We start from the raw sequence: 17,667 nt of genomic DNA on the forward strand, positions 1-17,667 counted from the left end.
CTCACAAGCCCCGGCATGACTTGGTTTGAGCTTGCTGCTGGCTGCCTTCGGCACCTTAAGCATCTAGCATCCACCAAAGCCTCATGTTCCTAACCAGCTCAGCATCTCCTGAGCACAGTAACCCACCGACCCAGGGGGAGAGCACAGCAAAAGCACCGGAAAACCTGAAATTCAGTTGCTCTGAAATGTCAGTTTGTGTTGCAGAGCTACAGCCCTGCCACATGCTGTCAAGTGTGGGCTCAGGTGTAGGCTGCTCACCTCACAGAGTCCTTCCCATGCTTTGGCTCTCTGAGTATGTCAGGAAATGAGCTGGGCTTTGTAGTTCTGGATCAGGGTACAAAAAAATTGCTGTCTCTCTCTTTATGTTTGTTTGCAGATGGGCCATGCCTGGGTTTGGTGGGAGTCTGAGATGGAGTCTCCCAGCGAGTCAGAGAAGAACAGTGACTTCCAGTCTCTTCTCAGCTGGGATTCAAGCTTGGATCTGGACGTGAGGAGCTGGAGGAATACTGAAGAGGTGGCCATGGGGAAGCTAGAGGAGAGCAGCCGAGAGGCAGACCATGAGCTGGAGTTCAGTGAGCCTCTCTGGGAGGATGATAGTGAAGACTACCAAAAGGCAGAGAGGCCATGTGAAGATGACAGTCTTCTCCAATTCTTCTCAGAGGTAGGGCTGTTTGGATGACAGGAAAGTGGGCGGCATAGTTCAGGCCCTCCTGAAACATGAGGGTTTTCAGGGCCTCCACCATCCCTACATATAGAAACAATCTGGGGGAGGAGCAGATGTCCTGTGTTCACTTGCTCCCTGTCCCAAGCCTCGCCCTTCCTCCCATTTAAAGCTGGCACCGCAACCAGGCAGCTGCTTCGCCAAAACACAGCTCACCCTAAAGCACAGAGATGTCAGTGAACTGACACTGTTAATAGTAACACAGGGCTTCATCAGAAATTTTTGCAAGGATTCCTAAAAATGGAAAGGCGTTCGTGAGTGAAAACAAAAATAGCATCTGTGCTCTTATTTCTTCTTCCTTTTGCCTTCACAATTTGAAGCAATAAATCTCTGTGTTGCAGATAACCCAGATGATGGAACCTCTCCGCATTAGCAGCACAGAGTCATCACAGACTCAGTGGGATTATTGTGGCTCTGGGAAGCAGGGTGATAGGGAAGATGTGAGCTGCCAGGAAAAGACCACAGGAACAGCAGTCTCAGGAGCAGAGGAAAGTCAACTACACATGCTGGCAGAAGATGAGAAGGAACACTTCCTGGGAAGAGAGGTAGGGGAGAGGTGGTCCTAAGAGAGCCTCTGGTCCTGGATGAGAGACAAGAGACAGTGAAGGAAATCAGCTCTAGAAGAAATGGGGAAGTCCCAGGTTCCGAGTGGGAAGACAGGGACACAGAGGAGGAGACAGCAGGGAGGGGGATGCAAAAGAAATGTATGAGGGCAAGGATGGTTTTTATGTATGGATATGTATCTTTATGAACAGGAAGCTTGTTACAGATAAAACCCTTAGATGTGAGTTGGAGGAATTGCTCCTTGGCAGTATAAAGGTGACTCATGAGAGCTGGCAGTCTGCTCTCAGGTTTAAGGCAAGACTGGAATACTTGCCTTGTTCTAATTGGTATGTTATGCAGCACACAGAGCTTGGCTGGTTTCAGGCCCACGTGGCTGTGATAGCAATAACCATCTGCCCCTGGAGACCGTCATGTCTTGGAAGCAGGCACTGTCTAGCCTGGATTTGCATCAGCCCTGTGTCTAGGGGGGCTGTGGGCTCCCACCAGCCTGCGAGGTGTTGCTGGGACAGGTAACATAGCAGTGGAAGAACAGTGCCATTTTTCCACACTCACATTTGTTCCCTTGCAAACTTAGACACCGGAGACCAAAATAACTTTCAGGGTTCTCACATTTCACCTGTTCAGCCAGGATAATGTTATTCCCAGCAGTTCCCTTGCATTCTTCCAGTGGTCAAAGCCAAACACAGCACAGTGTCCACTTTCTTTCTTCCTGAGGAGTCTGCTCCATGCTTCAGATCTCCTGTTGAGGAATTCTCAGGTGCTTTTGCACATAATCCCACTTATGCACTCCAAAGAGCCTCTCTTCCTGTGCCTGTCACTCTAAATTTTATTGGCAAATCACTACATCAACAGCCCTGCTCTCCTTCCTGGCTGAGTCTATTCTCTGTCATATTCATGTGGGAGTTTGTGAGGAAACAACTTTGTTGCACTCTAGGGGATCCTGTAATCTGTGTCTTCAGCTTTAACAAGCCTGAGGCAGTCTTACCTCAGCTCCTGCCTGCCCTCTCTACATCCGTGACTCTTCCCAGAAAAGCAGATGGACACAACACCGGGCACCGGTCAGCTTCACAATGTTTGTGTTAGCCAGAGGTGGTTATGATCCAAGAGATGAGACCCAGCTGTTACTGGAGTGCTGGGCAGCACAGTGAAGGCCTGAATAAGGTCAAACATCATCCTCCAGAATAACAAAGAGTGAGCTGGCTCCCAGCTGAGACTGGGTGCAGTAAGGGGATGTGCAGCAGACTGCCTTCTAGATAAAGAATTCAGGTGATAGGCTGCTATTTTAGTCATATCTCCCTTTTCCTCTCTACTCTTCAGGACAACACTCAAGAGGCACCTGGAGAGCAAACTTTAGGTGAGCCGCATCCACAGGACATGAGTAATCAGGCCCAGGATCAAGATGATAGTGATAGCACCTCTGCAGCCCCTGTGCTGGACTCCACAAGCCCTGCTAACACGCAGCTGTAAGTAGTTCATTCTGCTCTCTTGCGGGCACAGCAGAACAGAGTTGTTTCCCTTATCTCACATGAGAAAAGTGTATGGCACAGGTCACCTCCAGGAAGGTGAGATAGCTAAGAACAAGAGGGAAAGAGGTAACTTGTGCTATCTCTGTGGAACTGCCAGCATTTTTGGGCATTGATCCTAAGCTGAAGTGAGAGGAGTAGAGATTAAATAAGAGATTAAATGGAAAATATGTGTTTCCTTAGGGCAGCTAGGCCTTGTGTGAGCTGGGCATCGTGCTTTGTCAGGCAATGTCCAATACAGCTCCTGAGAGAGGCATTATCAGCCCCCTTTAGGCAGGTGCAGGCATGTCAGTCACATGCAGGCTCTGCCACATGTGTGATCACCTGGGCTGCCTTTTGAAGGAAAACTGTTTTTTGGGGATGGGAAACAATAAAAAAACACCTCAGTAAAGTTCTAAACTTCAGAGTAGCATGAGCTTTTCCACCCAGTTTGATCCTGCCCTTTTAAAGCTGCTCAGCTCAGCTCAGCTCTTGTTTCTACCTATTGGCCAGGTCTTCCTGCATTCTGGATGTTTAGTTGTGCATTCAGATGCAGAACGCTTCCACCATCTCACCCTGAGAGGCTTTGCATAGCTACAGCGAAGGATCTCTGCGCTTCATCCACCTGGATGTGGTGGGTGCTAGCAGAATTACCACCTCCTACTTTGTCTCGGGTGTGATGATGTGGCAATATATTCCCTCCACAGAGTGCAGCTGAGCTGGGATAACCCCCTGCAGCATTTGCTCTTCAGAAGAACTCTGTTGTCCATCTGGAAGATGATAGCCAGTCACAGGTATGTGGGGTCAAAGGGTTGGATTGACATGGCTGCTGAACACATTGCCCTGAGTTCCAGCTCCTGTGTCACCAGGCCTTGTCCTCCCCTCCACGACAGCCACCACAGGCTGGCTTGTCTCTCCATAGCTTTGCTTCTGGCTCTCCTTGCAGCAAGAACAGCTGCATGCTGCAAAGCTAGAGAGAACACTGCATATTTATTTCCTCTGCTTAATGTGGCAGAGCCCAAATGTTGCTTCCTACACAGCTGGCACAGCCAGCTTCAGTGAGGGGCTCAGCCTCCTCCCATGCCTAGTCATGCCAGCCACCAAATACTGGCTGTTGCTAGTCGGCTGTGGCACTCACGGCAAGCGGGGAGGGGCAAGCACTGGTCCGTGTTGCAATGCTGTCTTTGGTGGAGAGGTGGACAGAGGTCATTCTTTGTGCTTGTCCCTGTAGATACAGTGGTCCGTTCCTGAAAGCAGTGTCAGAGAAACAAGCCCCTGGATACAGGGATGTGGTGAAGAGGTGAGTTTGTGGAGGAAGTGCTCACTAGTTGATTTCTCTTGGTTTTTTCTGCCTTCTCTGGTTTCCAAAGAGCCAGTGGGAAGAGTTTCCTTCTTCCTTTTCCAGAGTCTGGCTGTCACCAGCATCTCCCACTGATGTCTTTTAATAAAACTCCCTTCCAGGTGATTAGAACCTGGAAGCTTGCACTGACTCTGGTGCTGATAGGAATTGTGCCTGCCCTTTGCCAGCATTGCATGGCTGACTTACTCCAGGCACAGTCCCTGCAGCTGTAAGCCCTGCCCGAGCAGGGCATTTAGCTTCTGCAGTGCAGCAGTCTATTATCCTCATGCTGGAAGCGTGTGCCTCAATTGATACCCTCTCCTCATCCACTGTTTGCTCCCCAGCTATTTTACTCTCAGTGGAGAAGTGGGTCATAAGAATATTTCCCAGAGAGATTAAGGGCATTTTTCAGAGCTGAATCACATTCTATTCTGGTCACAGTTGTCGTCTCTGCAGCCATTCATTTTCTCATTCTGTCAAAATAAGGGAAGTAATATTTATTCTCCATCATGTTCCCCGTACCAGTACTGCTATTTTTGCTAGTGGCACCATTCGATTTTAAGGGGTTTTAATAGATACCTATTTTAGTCACTTTTCTTTCTCCACAAAGACCCGGACTGACTTCATGAAGACTAATTAGTAGAATTGCTCTGCTTGCCTTCTCTGGAGCTCAACATCAAATTTTTTTTAGAGGTGACTGCTAATGACCTGCCAAGTTGATTGGATAGCAAGTGTCGCATTGGCTAAACTTAACTTGTCTGACTTAGAAGAAAAACATTTCTCACTCCTCCTCTTTGTCCTGAGCAATAAAAGTGATTGAAAATAGCTGCGCTTTCAGGGCCATGCTGAAACGACAATAAGCACGTTCATGCAGAGCCTGAAGAATGCGTGGTGCTGGGCTGCAGTTCAATTTTCCTTCCGTCTATCTTTTGTAGACCCATGGATTTAACCAGCATAAAGAGAAGACTGTCAAAGGGACACATTCAGTCCATGATCCAGTTCCAGCGTGACCTCATGCTCATGTTCCAGAATGCCATGATGTACAACAGCTTCAACCACCACATCCACCGCATGGCCATGGAGATGCAGCGAGAGGTCTTGGAGCAGCTGCAGATGTTGTGTGAAGCCCTCCTGTGCTCAAGGGACAGGCTGGGGTGGGGGAGAAGGTAATAAGCCACGTCTGAGGCCTGTTTCTTTTGGAGCAGTGTTGTCTCAGTGGCTCAAGAGGTCTGCTGCAGCTCAGGGGACGTGCTGACACTGCCGCCATGGCCTGCGGCAGACCTAGTTATCCCGCACTGGTGCCTGCCAGGTTGATGGGATAAGGAACAAAACTGTTTCTAGGAGGGGCACCGGAAGGGAAACCTCCTTTCTTCCCCTGGGAAGAGCAGCAGCGCAGCCCTGCAGTGAGAAAAGGTTCCCTGGGATGAAAAAAAAAAGCGGGGGGGAGAAAACCACCTTTGTGACCAGTTGGGATGAATCAGGGCCCAGCCCCATGAAGGTTGCTGGCTGTTCACCCAGGGCGCTGCAGGAGAGCTCTGCTGTCCCCTGCCTTCCCTGCACGTCTGCGGCGTCGCTGGGCTGGGCTTCGGGCTGACTTGAGCGTTTCCCCCCCGCTGTCGCCTGAGGCCCCGAGGGCGGCGGGGCCCCGCGGTGCTGCGGCCTCCGCCCGCCGGGGAGGCCAGCGCCGGCCGCACCCCAGTAAAGGCCCGTGTTGAAAGCTTGTCCCCGCGTGTTTGACACCGCGGCCCGGGGCGGAGGGCGGCGGGGAGGGAGCCGCGGGCCGGGGCGGGAGCCGCGGGGCCTGGGGCGGCGGGGGAGCCGCGGCAGGAGGCCCGGAGGCCGCGGGGAAGGGGCGGGAAGGCGCCGCTCGCCATTGGCCGGCGCGGTGGGCGGGTAACGCCAGAGGGGGTTGCCGATTGGCTGGCAGAGGCCTGGCGGTAGGTAGTTTCCCCTGGTGGGTCGCGCGTGCCCCGGAAGCGGAAGCGGTAGCGGCGCTCGGCCATGGCGCGGGAGAAGCAGCCGGAGGCGGCGGCGGAGGCGGAGGGAGCTCCCGAGCGCTCGTACCGGGAGCAGCTCGACTACCTGAACCCCATCGCCCAGCCCCTCGCCTCCCGCAAGCTGACGCGCAAGCTCTACAAGTGCATCAGGAAAGGTCTGGCTAGTACCGGGGCCGCGGTTTGGTGGGGGCCGGGCCGGGCGGGACCCCTCTCACGGTGTGCTTCTCCTGCAGCGGCCAAGCACAAGCAGATCCGTCGGGGCGTGAAGGAGGTTCAGAAGTTCATCAACAAAGGCGAGAAGGGGTAAGCGCTGCCCTGGCCCGGCCCCGCTGCCTGGGGGCCCGGCCGCTGACACGGGCTTTCCCCTGCAGGATCACGGTGCTGGCCGGCGACACGCTGCCTATCGATGTGTACTGCCACATCCCCATCATGTGCGAGGACAGGAGCCTCCCCTACGCATACGTCCCTTCCAAATCGGTAAGGGGCTGGGGCTGCCCAGTGAGATGGAACCCGGCGGGCAGCGCCTGGGGAGGCACGGATCTGGTGCCTGAGTGAAGCACCCGGTGCTTGTCCCTAGCCAGGGACAAACGGTCACGGCTCAGGTGTAGGAGTGTGAAACACTGTGGGCCCGCAGAACCCTTTGCCCATGTCAAGTCTGTGCAGCAGCTGGGGTGGGAGCTCACTGGGACGGAGCCGGAACATGTTTTCCCCTTAGTTGTGAGCTGGGACCCAGCTGCTTGCAGAAGCGAGACGCTGGCCAAGGTGTGGTGCTGGTGGGACATCCTCCCTTTTGTAAACTGCAAGTTGTGGCAGGGGGGTCGGTGTCTTTGGGACTTCACCCCAGTGCAGGCAGCTCTGCAGCTGCCCAGCTCTCTCTGCTCTCAGCTCTCCCACCCTGGGTAGGGAGTACGGCAAGTGAAGTGTGTGCCAGCTCCCCATGGCATGTGCCAGCCCAGCACTTTGCTTCCAGGGCATAGGAGACAAACTGGGAAAAGGGTTCTTAAACCCCGGAGGGCTTGAGGGGCTGGCAGAGACATCTTCCCTGCGTTAGACTGGGGCATGAAGCATGCTGGCTGGGTGTCAGGCCTCCCCTCTGGGGGGGACCTGGCACCCCACAGCCCCCCCCCCACATTCTCGCTCTGTTCCCGCAGGACCTGGGAGCCGCGGCTGGCTCGAAGCGCCCGACCTGCGTGATCATGATCAAGCCCCACGAGGAGTACCAGGAGACCTACGATGAGTGCTTGGAGGAGGTGGGGGCCCTTCCCCTGCCCCTGTGAAGGGCTGGCTGCGGGTCCTCCTCCTCCCCCTGCCCGCGGGGCTCTTCCCCCGTGTTTGCGGGGACGCTGCCGAGGGCACTGACCGGGGGAATGGGGGTCAGCGCTGCGGGGGGTGAATAAACGTGTCTGGGGGGTTTGTAGGACGCGGTCCCGGCACTCTGTACTGGGGGGCGGCGGCGGGGGGAGGCTGGCACGGCCGGGGGTCCGCCGCGCCGCCAGGGGGCGTCCGCGCTGCGGGCCGCGGGGGGGACCGGGGAGACACCCATTGTCGGGGGCGGGGCGAGTGCGGGATGGACCACTCCCGCGGGGGGCGGGGTGTACGTTCGGGCCTCGTTGGGCCGGGTTAAACCTTTCGGGGGGGGGGGGGGGGGAGGCCTGTCCTGGCGGCAGCGCCCCGGGGCCGGTCCGCCCGCCCCCGCGGGGCCCAGCCGGTCGCGCAGGCCCCGGCCCTGCCGTGACTCAGCCCGCTGCAACGCCCCGACTGGTTGTACCGCCAGCCCCGGGCCGCCTCCCTCCCCGACGCGGCGGCTCCCCGGCAGCGCGGATGGGCGCGGGAAGCGCAGAGGGAGGCGGCCCCGCTGCCCCCTCCCCGGGCACCGCAGGGCCCAGGCCAGCCCGCACCCCCCTTGTGGGGCTGAGAGCCCCGGTAACCCCCTCCCTTCTCCCCCGCCGCGCTGGAGGACAGCAAAGGCAGAGGCCAGAAGAACGAAATCCGGGTTTATTGCAGGAAAGGCCGAGGAGAGCTGGGCTGGGCCCGGCCTTCACGTGGCTCTGCTGTTACAGGCGTGGAGCCGGGCTCCTTCCAGCGCCTCTCGACCAGGTCTCCCCCAGCACTGGCCCAGCTCCTCAGCTACCCGTCGCCCACCCTGGGAGGGGTGATGGGGGGACACCCCAGCCTCTTCCCCAGCTTGGGGAGCATGCCAGCCCCCCACCCACATGCCCCAGTCCTCCTTCCCCTCCCCAAAGGCCTCCCAGTGCGGCAGGGCACCAGGTTCCCATCCCTCCTCACACAAGGCACTCGCCCCTCTCAGCTCAAGGGCTCGCTACAGGGAAGCTGCATTGACCATCCTCCATTGCAGAGCAACCCCAATACTGGTGACATGGAAAGCCCCAACAGAGGTGCTGAGGCAGCTGCCCCCTCTCCCAGCAGTACCAGGACTTGTCAGGCTTTCCTCCTCTGCCTTCCCAGTGGCACCAACACAGACCGGTGCAGGCATAGGGCACCACCACACCACCAGCTCCTGGACCCAGCTGACAGGGCAGCTACTGTGAGCAGCAGCGGGAACCCCCACAGCAAGGCAGCAGGGTTGGGGACAGGGCTTGACCCTCTCCTTAGCAAGACATTAAGTTACTGGGTTGTAGGGAACAGGGGTGGCAGAGCAGGAGGGACAGGGAACGTCTCACAGGGCGCTTGGTTTCTGCCCCCATGGCAGAAGGAATCACGGGGCAAATGCTCCTGGAGTCAGAGCATGGGGCACATGCAAGACCCCCACCCTGGCATAGATGACCCCCCACTCTGCAGAGACCCCCCCCCCCAGAAGGTCCTGAAGAGCTGCAAGAAGAAAAAGCTCCCTTGTCGCAGTGAGTCCTTCTCCCCAGGACAGCACCGAGCGGCTGGTCCTTGTACAGACCCTGAGATTGTCCCGTTGCAGCAGCAAGAGACCTTCCCCCTTCACAGTCCCACCAGCATCCTGCCGCTCAGATCTTCGAGGACTCCACCCGCTCGATCCATGGCGAGTCGGCCCCGATGTCCCTGGGCTCCGACCGCAGCTGCCGCAGCTCCCGCTCTAGCGCCTGGCTCCGGTGGTACATCTCCATATAGCTGGCCTGGAGCTCCCGCTGGTACCGCAGCACCTTCTCCTTCTCCTCTTGCCAGGTTTTCCTCTCCAGCTCAAAGTTCACAGCCTGCAGCTGGCCCTGGCGCCGCTCCCGCAGCAGCTCTGCCCACAGCCACTCCACCTGCCGCTCCAGGGGCTCTGCCGTGTCGCTGTGAAGGCCCCGGCACTTGGAGTCATCAGTTTCGCAGCCGGGGAAGTCCTGGCACGCCGGCATGGGGTCGTCGCCCAGTGGCAGTGAGGCGCCAGGCTCCGGGGGGCTCTGGAAGGAGTCTGCCAGTTGTGCCAGCTGGGAGTCCCTGGCCTGGACCTCCGCCTTGGCCTCCCGCAGCTGCGTCTTCAGGCTGAAGATCTCACCCAGCTTCTGAGCCATCTCCTCCTGGGTGTCCCGGAGCTGCTGCTTCAGCAGGGAGATCTCCGCTGCCTTCTGGCACACCTGCAGGGCACAAGTGAGCAGTGAGGAAGGGTTGGAGTAGCAGGACCCCACGGGTGGCAGCACCCCAGGTTGTCACCACAGCATCCCTGGGAGACCAGGAGCATCACACCTGACTTGTTCCCCCTGTCCTGCAGCCATGAGTGACACCAGAGCAGGGAAGCACTGCCCCCATCCCTGGCTCCATGGTCAGGAGGGTGGCAACAGGGAGGGAAGGAAGGGGACTCACCTCCCACTTGGTCTCCTCCAGCTTGGGGCTGACGCGCTCGCCCTGAGACTGCCGGAGCTTGGGCTCCTCGCACTGGCACTGCTGCATGCTCAGCTCCTCCTGCAGCCGCTTCTTCTCCTGCTGTGCCTTGTAGAGCTGCAGCTGCAGTGCCCGCTGCCCGCGCTGCGCCTGCTGCGTCACCTGCTGCAGCCGGGCCATGTACATCTGCTTCAGATCCTCCAGCTCATCCAGCCACAGCCGCTGCTTGTCCTCAAACACCTGCCAGCACAGTGAGGGTGCTAGTGAGGGTCTGTAGCCTGCCCCTGTGTGGGGCAGCCCCAGGGAAGGATCCCAGAAGGTCCTGTGATATTGGGTCCTCCCACGCTTGGACATTCCCAGCCCATCGCCCAGGATGGCAGGACAGCAGCTCCTTCACCACTCCTTCCACCCAGGCACCGCTGCCCCACTCCCCTGCCTGGGGCACCCAGCGCAGCCCCAGCCCCACGGCTCACCTGCGTGAAGGGGTCTTCGGTCTCGCTAAGGCTCCTCTTGAGCTGCCGCAGCTCTCCTCCCGTCTCCTGCAGCCGGTCCTCCAGTTGCTTCACCGCGTCCTCCAGCGAGTAGGTGAACTCATAGGGTGGCGGGGGCTCCCCAGGGCTCTGCAGCCGGCTCAGCGTGGCCATGCTTTTGCAGGACAGGGGTGCCTTCTCGGGGGCCAGGGGGTCCCTGGGGCTCCGGGAGACCCTGTCCAAGGAGCCCCCGATATGGTTGATGTGGCCCATGGAGGCGCTGAACTGGCTCTGGGCAGGCTTGAGGCGGGAGCCGTAGGAAGGGAAGCTCTGGATGGAGTTGTGGCTGGAGTCAGAGGCCTCGTCCAGGCTGATGGCGTGGAGCAGGTGGGTGCGGAGCGGGCCGTGCTGCGAGGCCGCCGTGCTGCTCTGCGACAGCAGCGTGTGCAGGCTCCCGTTGCTCTTGGACAGCTTCTGCCCCTTGGACGAGGACAGGCCCTGCATGGAGACCAGCCCCTTCCCGGCTACCGCCTTGAAGGCTGAGGGCCTGATACGGCACTGAAAAACAAGAACAGGGTCAGGATGAGCCCAACAGCCCCCACCAGCACACACAGGTGCCCCAAGCCAGGGAGAACCCGCTCACCACCAGCCCCGTATCCCTGGACATCCTCAAATCCCCACATCCCATCCTGGGCATGGACTGTTCTGCTCCAGCCCCATCGTCTCGCAGACGGATTTTGGGGCCCAGCATGGCAGCCGCAGCCACAGCCTCACCTTGTCGAAGCGGCCCCTCTCAGGCAGGGAGCTCTTGGAGAAGTCGGCCCCACGGTGATGCTCACGGGAGCAGCGCTCGGGGGACCGGTTCTCACGGTCACTCTCGTAGTCCCGCTTGTAGCAGGCGCCCGACGTCTGGTGCTTCCGCTCTGACCGCGTCTCCTTCTTGGCCCCGTGCAGGTAGCCGAAGAGCTCCCGCTGGCTCGGCCCCTTCCGCAGCAAGCCGTCGGGCTGCCGAAGCCCCCGCGAGCCCCCCAGCTGGGCCCGCAGCTCCAGGGGGGACAGATCCTGCTTCTCCACCAGGCTGCCCACGCTGCCCATGCTGCCGACGACACGGACGGGCTCCGAGGAGAGGTAGGTGCTGAGGACTCGGGTGTCGGGCTCACAGGTCACAGGACCCTGTGCTGCTGCCATGGAGAATTAGAGAAAAGCCCGGTACCAGCACTGCCGAAGGAGAGACAAAGTCAGCAACGCCGGGCAGCCGGGACTTCGAGCCCCCCTGGCACCCCCTTTCCCAGCTGGCCCCAAGGACCAACATGGGCTCCTGGTGCTGGGAGGGACCCACCAGGTCCCGGGCAGCTCCCCAGGGGACCCGGGAGCCGAGCGAGCAGGGCACCGCCGTACAGCACGCACCGGACAAGCTGCGGCGTGGCGGGGGCTCCCCCCTGCTGCCCCCCCCCCCATGGCGGAGCGCCTCCCTCCCACACCCAGCCCCACCTCCCGCCCGCGGCCGGGGCTGCCACCAAAACAGGCACCTGCCGCCCAGCCAGGCGGGCGAGTTCAGGAGCCGGCAGCACCTGCCCGGGCCTGGCGCCAGCCCCGGCCCGGCGGCACCGAGCCACGCCACCGGGACCTCGGGGTCTGGACACACTCCAGAGACCTCCCCGAAATGACCCTGGGGATGCCCAGTCCCGGGGTCGTTGGCTCAGCCTCCCTAGGGTACGCAGGGGACAGGCATCTCTCCTGCCCCACGGGGAGTCTTCCCGCACGGCACGGGCTCCTGCACCACGCAGGGCGAGTTCCCAAGCCCTCCCTGCAGCCCCACTCCATCCGCAGGCACTCCCACCCCAACACCGGGCAGGGACGAGGCGGCCACAGCCCAGCTGCTGCGTGCGTGCGGGGGACCCCGTGGCCGGACACGGCGGGAGGGCGGCGGGAAGGGGCAGGATGCGGACGGGACAATGCAGCTTCCTGCGCAGGTGGCCAGGGGAGGAAGGATGCGAGGACGCCTTCGGCCTCGGCTCCCCAGCACCGGGGAGGGGGACGATGGCCCTCGCGGCCCTTCGCGGGCAGCCCCGGCGGAGGGGACGCGGCGAGCGTGGCAGGGGCCAGGCAGAGCCCCCACCGCGGCTCCCAGCCTCGCCGAGGGCTCGAGGGCCAGGTTACACCCAGGAAGCTGCCCTGGTTCTCAGCACCACGCGCCGGGTAAACAAACACCCCGCTTTTAATTGCTGCCACGCACAAACCTGTCTGACAGCTCCCGGCCTGCGCTGTCACCTCCCTCCGTGAGCCCAGCACCTGCTCTGGGCATCGGCACCCCGCGAAGGGCGGCAGCGATGGACCCTCGGGGAGGGTCCGGGCTGCCCTGCGGTGCCACCGGGTGCCCACAGGGATGGGGGACACGGATGTCCCCGTGGTGGGGGGGAAGCTCGCAGCATCCAGCCCCCGGCACCGGGGCATCCGCCGGGATCAGCTCGGCCGAGCCCCGCAGCGGCTCCTCCCGGCACAGTCGGCCGAGGAAGTAGGTCAGGTTGTGGGAGGTTTTGGGAAGCGCCGGGGGAGCCTGAAGGTGTCCTGCCTGCGGCGGGAAGGGTGTCACCCCCCAGGCGGCAAAACACCGGTCCGGCCAGCCTGGCTCCTTCCCGCGGTGGCGGACGAGATCCGATCCCAACCCCAGCCGTGCCCCCGTCGAGCCCTGCCCGGGCAGGATACGGCCACAAACCCTTTCCCGTCCCCTCCGGGTGTGAACCGGGGGGGGGGGCTGCGGGGAGAGGGGGGGGGGGCTGCGGGGAGGCGGGCGCGGGTTCCCCGCGCCCGCCTCCCCGCAGCCCCCCCCCCCCTCTCCCCGCAGCCCCCCCCCGGAGCCCGGCCGGAATTTCCGGCACGGAGAAGGCAGCGGGGGAGGTCGGTCCCCGGGGCCGGGCCCGGGCGAGCGCGCTACAGCCGGGGACAAAGCACCGCAGGGCGGAGAGCACCGGCGGGAGGGGAGGGGCTCACCGGGGGCCGCACCGGGAGGAGCACCGAGTCTCACCGGGGGGGGGGGGGGGCGTACCGGAGCGCACCGGGGAAGCGCACCGGAGCTCGCCGGGCTGGGGGGGGGGGGGGCGGGGACGGGGACGGGACGGCGGCGCACCGGGCCCGCACTCACCATGCCGGCGGCGCGGCGATCCCGCTCGGCTCCTCTCCCCGCTCCTTCCCTCGCCGTGTTTGAACGCGCCCCTCGGCCGCGGCCGCGCGGGCAGCGGGCGGAGCCGGCACCGGCAAATCGCGGCGCGGAGGCGGGCGGCGGCGGCGGGGAGGGGCGGGGGGAGGAGGAGGAGGAAGAAGAAGAAGAAGAAGAAGAAGGGGGCGGCCCGGCCGTGCCCACCGGCGGGGCGGCGCAGGGCGGTGCCCGGGGCGGGCTGGCTGCGCGCAGCGCCGAGCACCCCTTGCGCAAACCCCCAGCGAGGGGAGACACCCCCCCCCCCCCCCCCCGCAAACCATTCAGTTACAGGCCCGGGACCGGCAGCAGCGGCTGCAGCCGGCTACCGGTGGCCCTCACCGTGGCGGGGGGGGCCGGTAGAAGCAGGCCGTATCGCCCACCCTGGGCGCGGGCTAGGCCACCGGGGCAGGGGAGAAGCATTTTGCTCAGCGTCGTTGGCCGCACCAAGCGCCTGCGGAGGGGAGAGGGGTTTTGGCTCCGTGGGACACTCTCTGCACCCTCCTCTTGCAGGACAGCCCCTTGTCCCCCCCCACTACGGCACCCGCGGGTGGGCCGGCACCACTGGAGGTGCCTGTGCTGCACAGCTCGCTCCGCAGGCCGTGGCACGCCACGGAGGGCATGGAGTAACCCTGTGGGGCTGCCACCCGGCCCAGTGCCTGGCCTGGCACGGGTGAGACACGGCACACTTCATCCCTCTGAATCAGCCCTGCCACGTCCTGGCTAGAAGCCGGTTTTGTCACTCGCCACCCCTGCAGCGTGCCAGGCACAGGGAGCAGGGATCCCAGCACGGGGCAGACCTGGTCACCGGGCATCCCGGCCTCCTCAGGGAGCAGGACACCTGCAGCAGCCCTGCTCGGTCTCCACAGTAGCCCGTGCACGGTGCCCATCTCTCCCCGGGGAGGGATCGCACCCACACTGTCCCCAGCTGGGGTTCGGGGACGTGTGTATCCGGCGTGCTCGCGCACCAGGGCCCTGCTCGCTGCCAGCCCCCCCCGCCGCACACCAGAGTCCTCAAGCTGTGCTGCCAGTGCTCACCCACACACACACACTGTCCCCGGTCCCTGCTCGCCAGGCTCACATGCTTGCGTTATCCTAGGTGCGGTGCCAAGGCACGCAATTGCTCCCTCCGTCCCCGGCCTCCCTGTTCCCCGCAGCTCCTTTTCACCACCCGGCTGCACGCCGGAGCGGCAGCACACGTGGCCTCTGAAAAGGGGGGCCCTTTGCAACGGTCCCATTTCCCATCCTGCTGGCACCAGGAATGCATCTGCGATGCCCCGGCCCTCTGCCTGGAGCTCAGCCACGAATGGGGCACCCCCGGCAGCCCGTGGGGACAGGCACATGCCTGCGGCGGCAGGCGGCAACAGCATCCCACCGGGGCCTCGGTCTGGGCAAGGTTGCAGTGATGCTGGGCTGACTTCAATGGGTGCTGGTCACAGCCGCACCCCTCCTTCCCGTCTGCACCGTTTCCTGCCACCACATCTCCACCCCCGGCTGTGCTCCCCGAGTACATCTCCCTGGGATGGCACCTCCTGCATGGCCCTGGGCTTGGTCCTGTCTGGGACGCTGCAGTGGCCAGGGATGCCCTGTTCTCTGGGCAGAGATGCTCCTGCCCCCCATCAGCTTTTCCCCAGCCCACTCTCTCCACACGTCTCATCCCCCAGGTCCCCCTCCCACATCATGATACTACAGCAATTTCATGTGGCCACCAGCAAACCACTCCGGGCACCACCCGGTTTAAAACAACCTGACAATAAAAGCCAGCCGATTGCTGTGCCCCCGCACAGCCTCGCTGACAGCAATTTGGGCCCCAGAAGGGGGGTCGCAGAGGGGCAGGGCTGGGACTCCACAGGCTGTCTCTGCCCCCAAGCATCCTGACCCCCTCCTCAGGGTTGCTGAGAGCATGGGAGCACCAGGAGGCCTCACAGCTCAGCTCCACGGGGCTCCCGGGACAGCAGGCAGGGTGTTATCCATCTGCAGAAAGGCGATGGGGAAAAAAACCTCATCCCCTCCCGCTGGGCCATTGCTAATAACGAAGTGCGTGGGGGGGGGAACAGAGCTGAGCGACCTCCGAGTCACATTCAGGGCTATAAAAGGAAGCTGGGTCTCCAGCACGGCGCCTCTTCCATAAAAGCAACCAGAGGATGAGGGGGCTGCGAGCAGAGCTGAGAAATAGCTGCCAGGCAGCAGGAGAGGAGCCTTTAGCGCTGAGCAAAGTGTGAGGTGCACATATGCTTCTGTTTCTGCACATCTACATCTTCATGAAACCTGCCCGAAACTGTGTCATCTATTTTGAACAGCGCGGAGAAATACTTTGATCTGCCTCCGCTAGCCCTGGCTCCGGTTCAGGCACCGGTAAGTGACTGGCATACAGGTGGCCGATCCCAAAACCTGCATGATGGAGACAGGAGTAGGGCTCCTGGGCCAAGATCTCCCTCCAGCTGACCGCAGCGAGGGACATGACGGGACCCGGGAACACCTCTAGAGCACTGCACCATGTGTCCAAGCCTACCTGCAATCTTTGTGCCAGATACCAGTGCTGCTTTGGTGCTGCCAGGCTGAAGAGGCTGTTGGGAGCTCTTGGGCAGCGCGTCTCCACGTTGCCCTGGGGCGAGGACAGGCCTCGAGCTGGGGAGGAGGACACGCTGGGCTTGCCTGTGCCTTGGATGATGCAAAGCAGCATGGCCTGATCCTCACCGCCCTGCGCCGCCACCTCAACCCCTTCCTCGGGAGGCAGCCCCCCTCGCACCCCAGTCCGCAGGGCTCCAGACTCCTCACCCAGCTCCGGAGCGGCACGGAGAGCAGACAGCACCAGATCTCTCCAGACACCCCATCCTGCTGCCCCTACACAGTACACAACACCCACACTTGGCTCTGATGTTTTTGCCTCCCTCATCCCGGCACTCGTCCCCGGAGATGCCACGTCCCCAGGACCACTTGTCTTCCCAGGATGGTGACAGCTTCTGTCTGGGGACATCTGCAAGCACCCGGCAAAGCGACCACTCCAGGAAGCGCCAGGCAGGGGACAAGGACAGAAGGGGGCCAGGAAACGCAGAGGGCCTGGTGCCAGCACCGGTGACGGGGCTGAACGGAGGGGTACCGGCTGCTCGGCTGGGTCTGCCCAGCTTGAGGAGGCAGCAGCACCCAAAACGCATGCCAAGACCCCAGAGCCAGCACAGTACAGTCCCACACATGGCACAGTCTGTGAGCCAGCCCAAGCACCCTCTGGAGCGGCACAGCACCATTTCACCCAACAGCCCGAGCAAGGAGCCAGGCCAGGCTGGTGATGGAGGACAGGAGCTCAGCACTGGCAAGGGTCTCCCTTGAGAGTCGGCGGGCATCTCTGCCACCCCTCGACAGACCAGGGTGAGCGGCAGCATCCTAGAGGTCACAGCGCCTGTTCGCTCCCAGCACAAGCAGGCACAGACCAGCGCTGCTCCACGGTCACTGGTCCTGCCTGGGGCTCGAGAGCCAGGTCCCAAGCAAGGCATGCAGCCCCCCTGCCCAGCTCTACACATCCCACTTCCCAGCAAAAGGTGCTGGTGTGGCTGATTTCTACCAACCCCAAACAACTGTCAGCCTCCAGGGCCCTTCCTCACCTGGTGGGACATGACCAGCTTCCCCACCTCCTTGGTCCAGCACTGCAGAGCATGCAGGAACGTTCCCAGCAGCCAGAGGAGGACACTCACCTCCTCCTCCTCCTCGTGTCTCCTGTCGCAGGGCGCTCTCCCAGCACACAGCATCAGTGCTGCTGCCACCTCCCGTGGGCTGCTCTTGCTCTGACAGTAGCGGGTCCCCAGGTCACCGCATGGGTTGGGCTCCTGGGGGACCCAGGGTTTGCAGGGTGCATCTGCCCGGTCACCTCCTGCTCACAAGCACCCCGAGGCTGTACAGCCCTTTGCCCAGTCACCTTCCCCGAGCTGTTCACTGACCCAGACAAGCCACATCCACAGCGGGGGGCTTGAGCCCACAGCAGGTCCCACTAGCAGCAAGGGACCAGCACTGATACCCTCAGCAAGTAACTACCCCCTGTCCTGCTGGAAGGGGCAGCCCAGGCCCTTGTCCTGCCACGACATGGGAGAAACCAGC

At 61.8% G+C, this 17,667-nt stretch overlaps 3 protein-coding genes across 4 annotated transcripts; 2 read left to right on the forward strand and 1 right to left on the reverse strand.

Annotated features, from left to right (window-relative positions):
• LOC115334354 (bromodomain-containing protein 8-like) lies at positions 1-5,828 on the forward strand. The gene is made up of 6 exons (XM_029998451.1): positions 1-661; positions 1,063-1,266; positions 2,603-2,748; positions 3,495-3,581; positions 4,019-4,087; positions 5,062-5,828. The coding sequence occupies exons 1-6, from the start codon at positions 377-379 to the stop codon at positions 5,294-5,296; spliced, it is 1,026 nt and encodes a 341-aa protein (XP_029854311.1). The 5' UTR covers positions 1-376; the 3' UTR covers positions 5,297-5,828.
• A 239-nt stretch (positions 5,829-6,067) lies between these two features.
• On the forward strand, positions 6,068-7,540 carry NHP2 (NHP2 ribonucleoprotein). The gene is made up of 4 exons (XM_029997949.2): positions 6,068-6,278; positions 6,357-6,426; positions 6,495-6,600; positions 7,275-7,540. The coding sequence occupies exons 1-4, from the start codon at positions 6,128-6,130 to the stop codon at positions 7,398-7,400; spliced, it is 453 nt and encodes a 150-aa protein (XP_029853809.1). The 5' UTR covers positions 6,068-6,127; the 3' UTR covers positions 7,401-7,540.
• Positions 7,541-8,103: 563 nt separating this feature from the next.
• On the reverse strand, positions 8,104-13,660 carry N4BP3 (NEDD4 binding protein 3). 2 transcript variants are annotated; one of them, XM_029998423.2, is made up of 5 exons: positions 13,528-13,660; positions 11,160-11,603; positions 10,389-10,943; positions 9,898-10,155; positions 8,104-9,671 (listed from the first exon to the last, which is right to left on the reverse strand). In XM_029998423.2, exons 2-5 carry the CDS (start codon positions 11,571-11,573, stop codon positions 9,099-9,101), a joined length of 1,800 nt encoding a protein of 599 aa, XP_029854283.1. In that variant the 5' UTR covers positions 11,574-11,603; positions 13,528-13,660; the 3' UTR covers positions 8,104-9,098. The 2 variants fall into 2 exon arrangements, with proteins under 2 accessions (XP_029854283.1, XP_029854284.1); XM_029998424.2 differs by lacking the exon at positions 13,528-13,660 and adding an exon at positions 12,626-13,141.
• Positions 13,661-17,667: the final 4,007 nt, after the last annotated feature.

Source organism: Aquila chrysaetos, chromosome 22 (genome assembly GCF_900496995.4).
Source record: "Aquila chrysaetos chrysaetos chromosome 22, bAquChr1.4, whole genome shotgun sequence".
In the NCBI taxonomy this organism is placed as follows: Eukaryota; Metazoa; Chordata; class Aves; order Accipitriformes; family Accipitridae; genus Aquila; species Aquila chrysaetos.

What these genes read in the sequence shown, in the direction of transcription:
- LOC115334354 (XM_029998451.1), top strand. Translation starts at nt 377, where the DNA reads ATGGGCCATGCCTGGGTTTGGTGGGAGTCTGAGATGGAGTCTCCCAGC. An exon ending in AACACTTCCTGGGAAGAGAG is followed by an intron (nt 1,267 to 2,602) that starts GTAGGGGAGAGG and finishes TCTACTCTTCAG; the next exon opens with GACAACACTCAAGAGGCACC. An exon ending in TACAGGGATGTGGTGAAGAG is followed by an intron (nt 4,088 to 5,061) that starts GTGAGTTTGTGG and finishes TATCTTTTGTAG; the next exon opens with ACCCATGGATTTAACCAGCA.
- NHP2 (XM_029997949.2), top strand. Translation starts at nt 6,128, where the DNA reads ATGGCGCGGGAGAAGCAGCCGGAGGCGGCGGCGGAGGCGGAGGGAGCT. An exon ending in CTACAAGTGCATCAGGAAAG is followed by an intron (nt 6,279 to 6,356) that starts GTCTGGCTAGTA and finishes CTTCTCCTGCAG; the next exon opens with CGGCCAAGCACAAGCAGATC. An exon ending in CATACGTCCCTTCCAAATCG is followed by an intron (nt 6,601 to 7,274) that starts GTAAGGGGCTGG and finishes CTGTTCCCGCAG; the next exon opens with GACCTGGGAGCCGCGGCTGG.
- N4BP3 (XM_029998423.2), bottom strand. Translation starts at nt 11,573, where the DNA reads ATGGCAGCAGCACAGGGTCCTGTGACCTGTGAGCCCGACACCCGAGTC. An exon ending in CCGAAGACCCCTTCACGCAG is followed by an intron (nt 10,156 to 10,388) that starts GTGAGCCGTGGG and finishes CTGTGCTGGCAG; the next exon opens with GTGTTTGAGGACAAGCAGCG. An exon ending in TGGAGGAGACCAAGTGGGAG is followed by an intron (nt 9,672 to 9,897) that starts GTGAGTCCCCTT and finishes TGTGCCCTGCAG; the next exon opens with GTGTGCCAGAAGGCAGCGGA.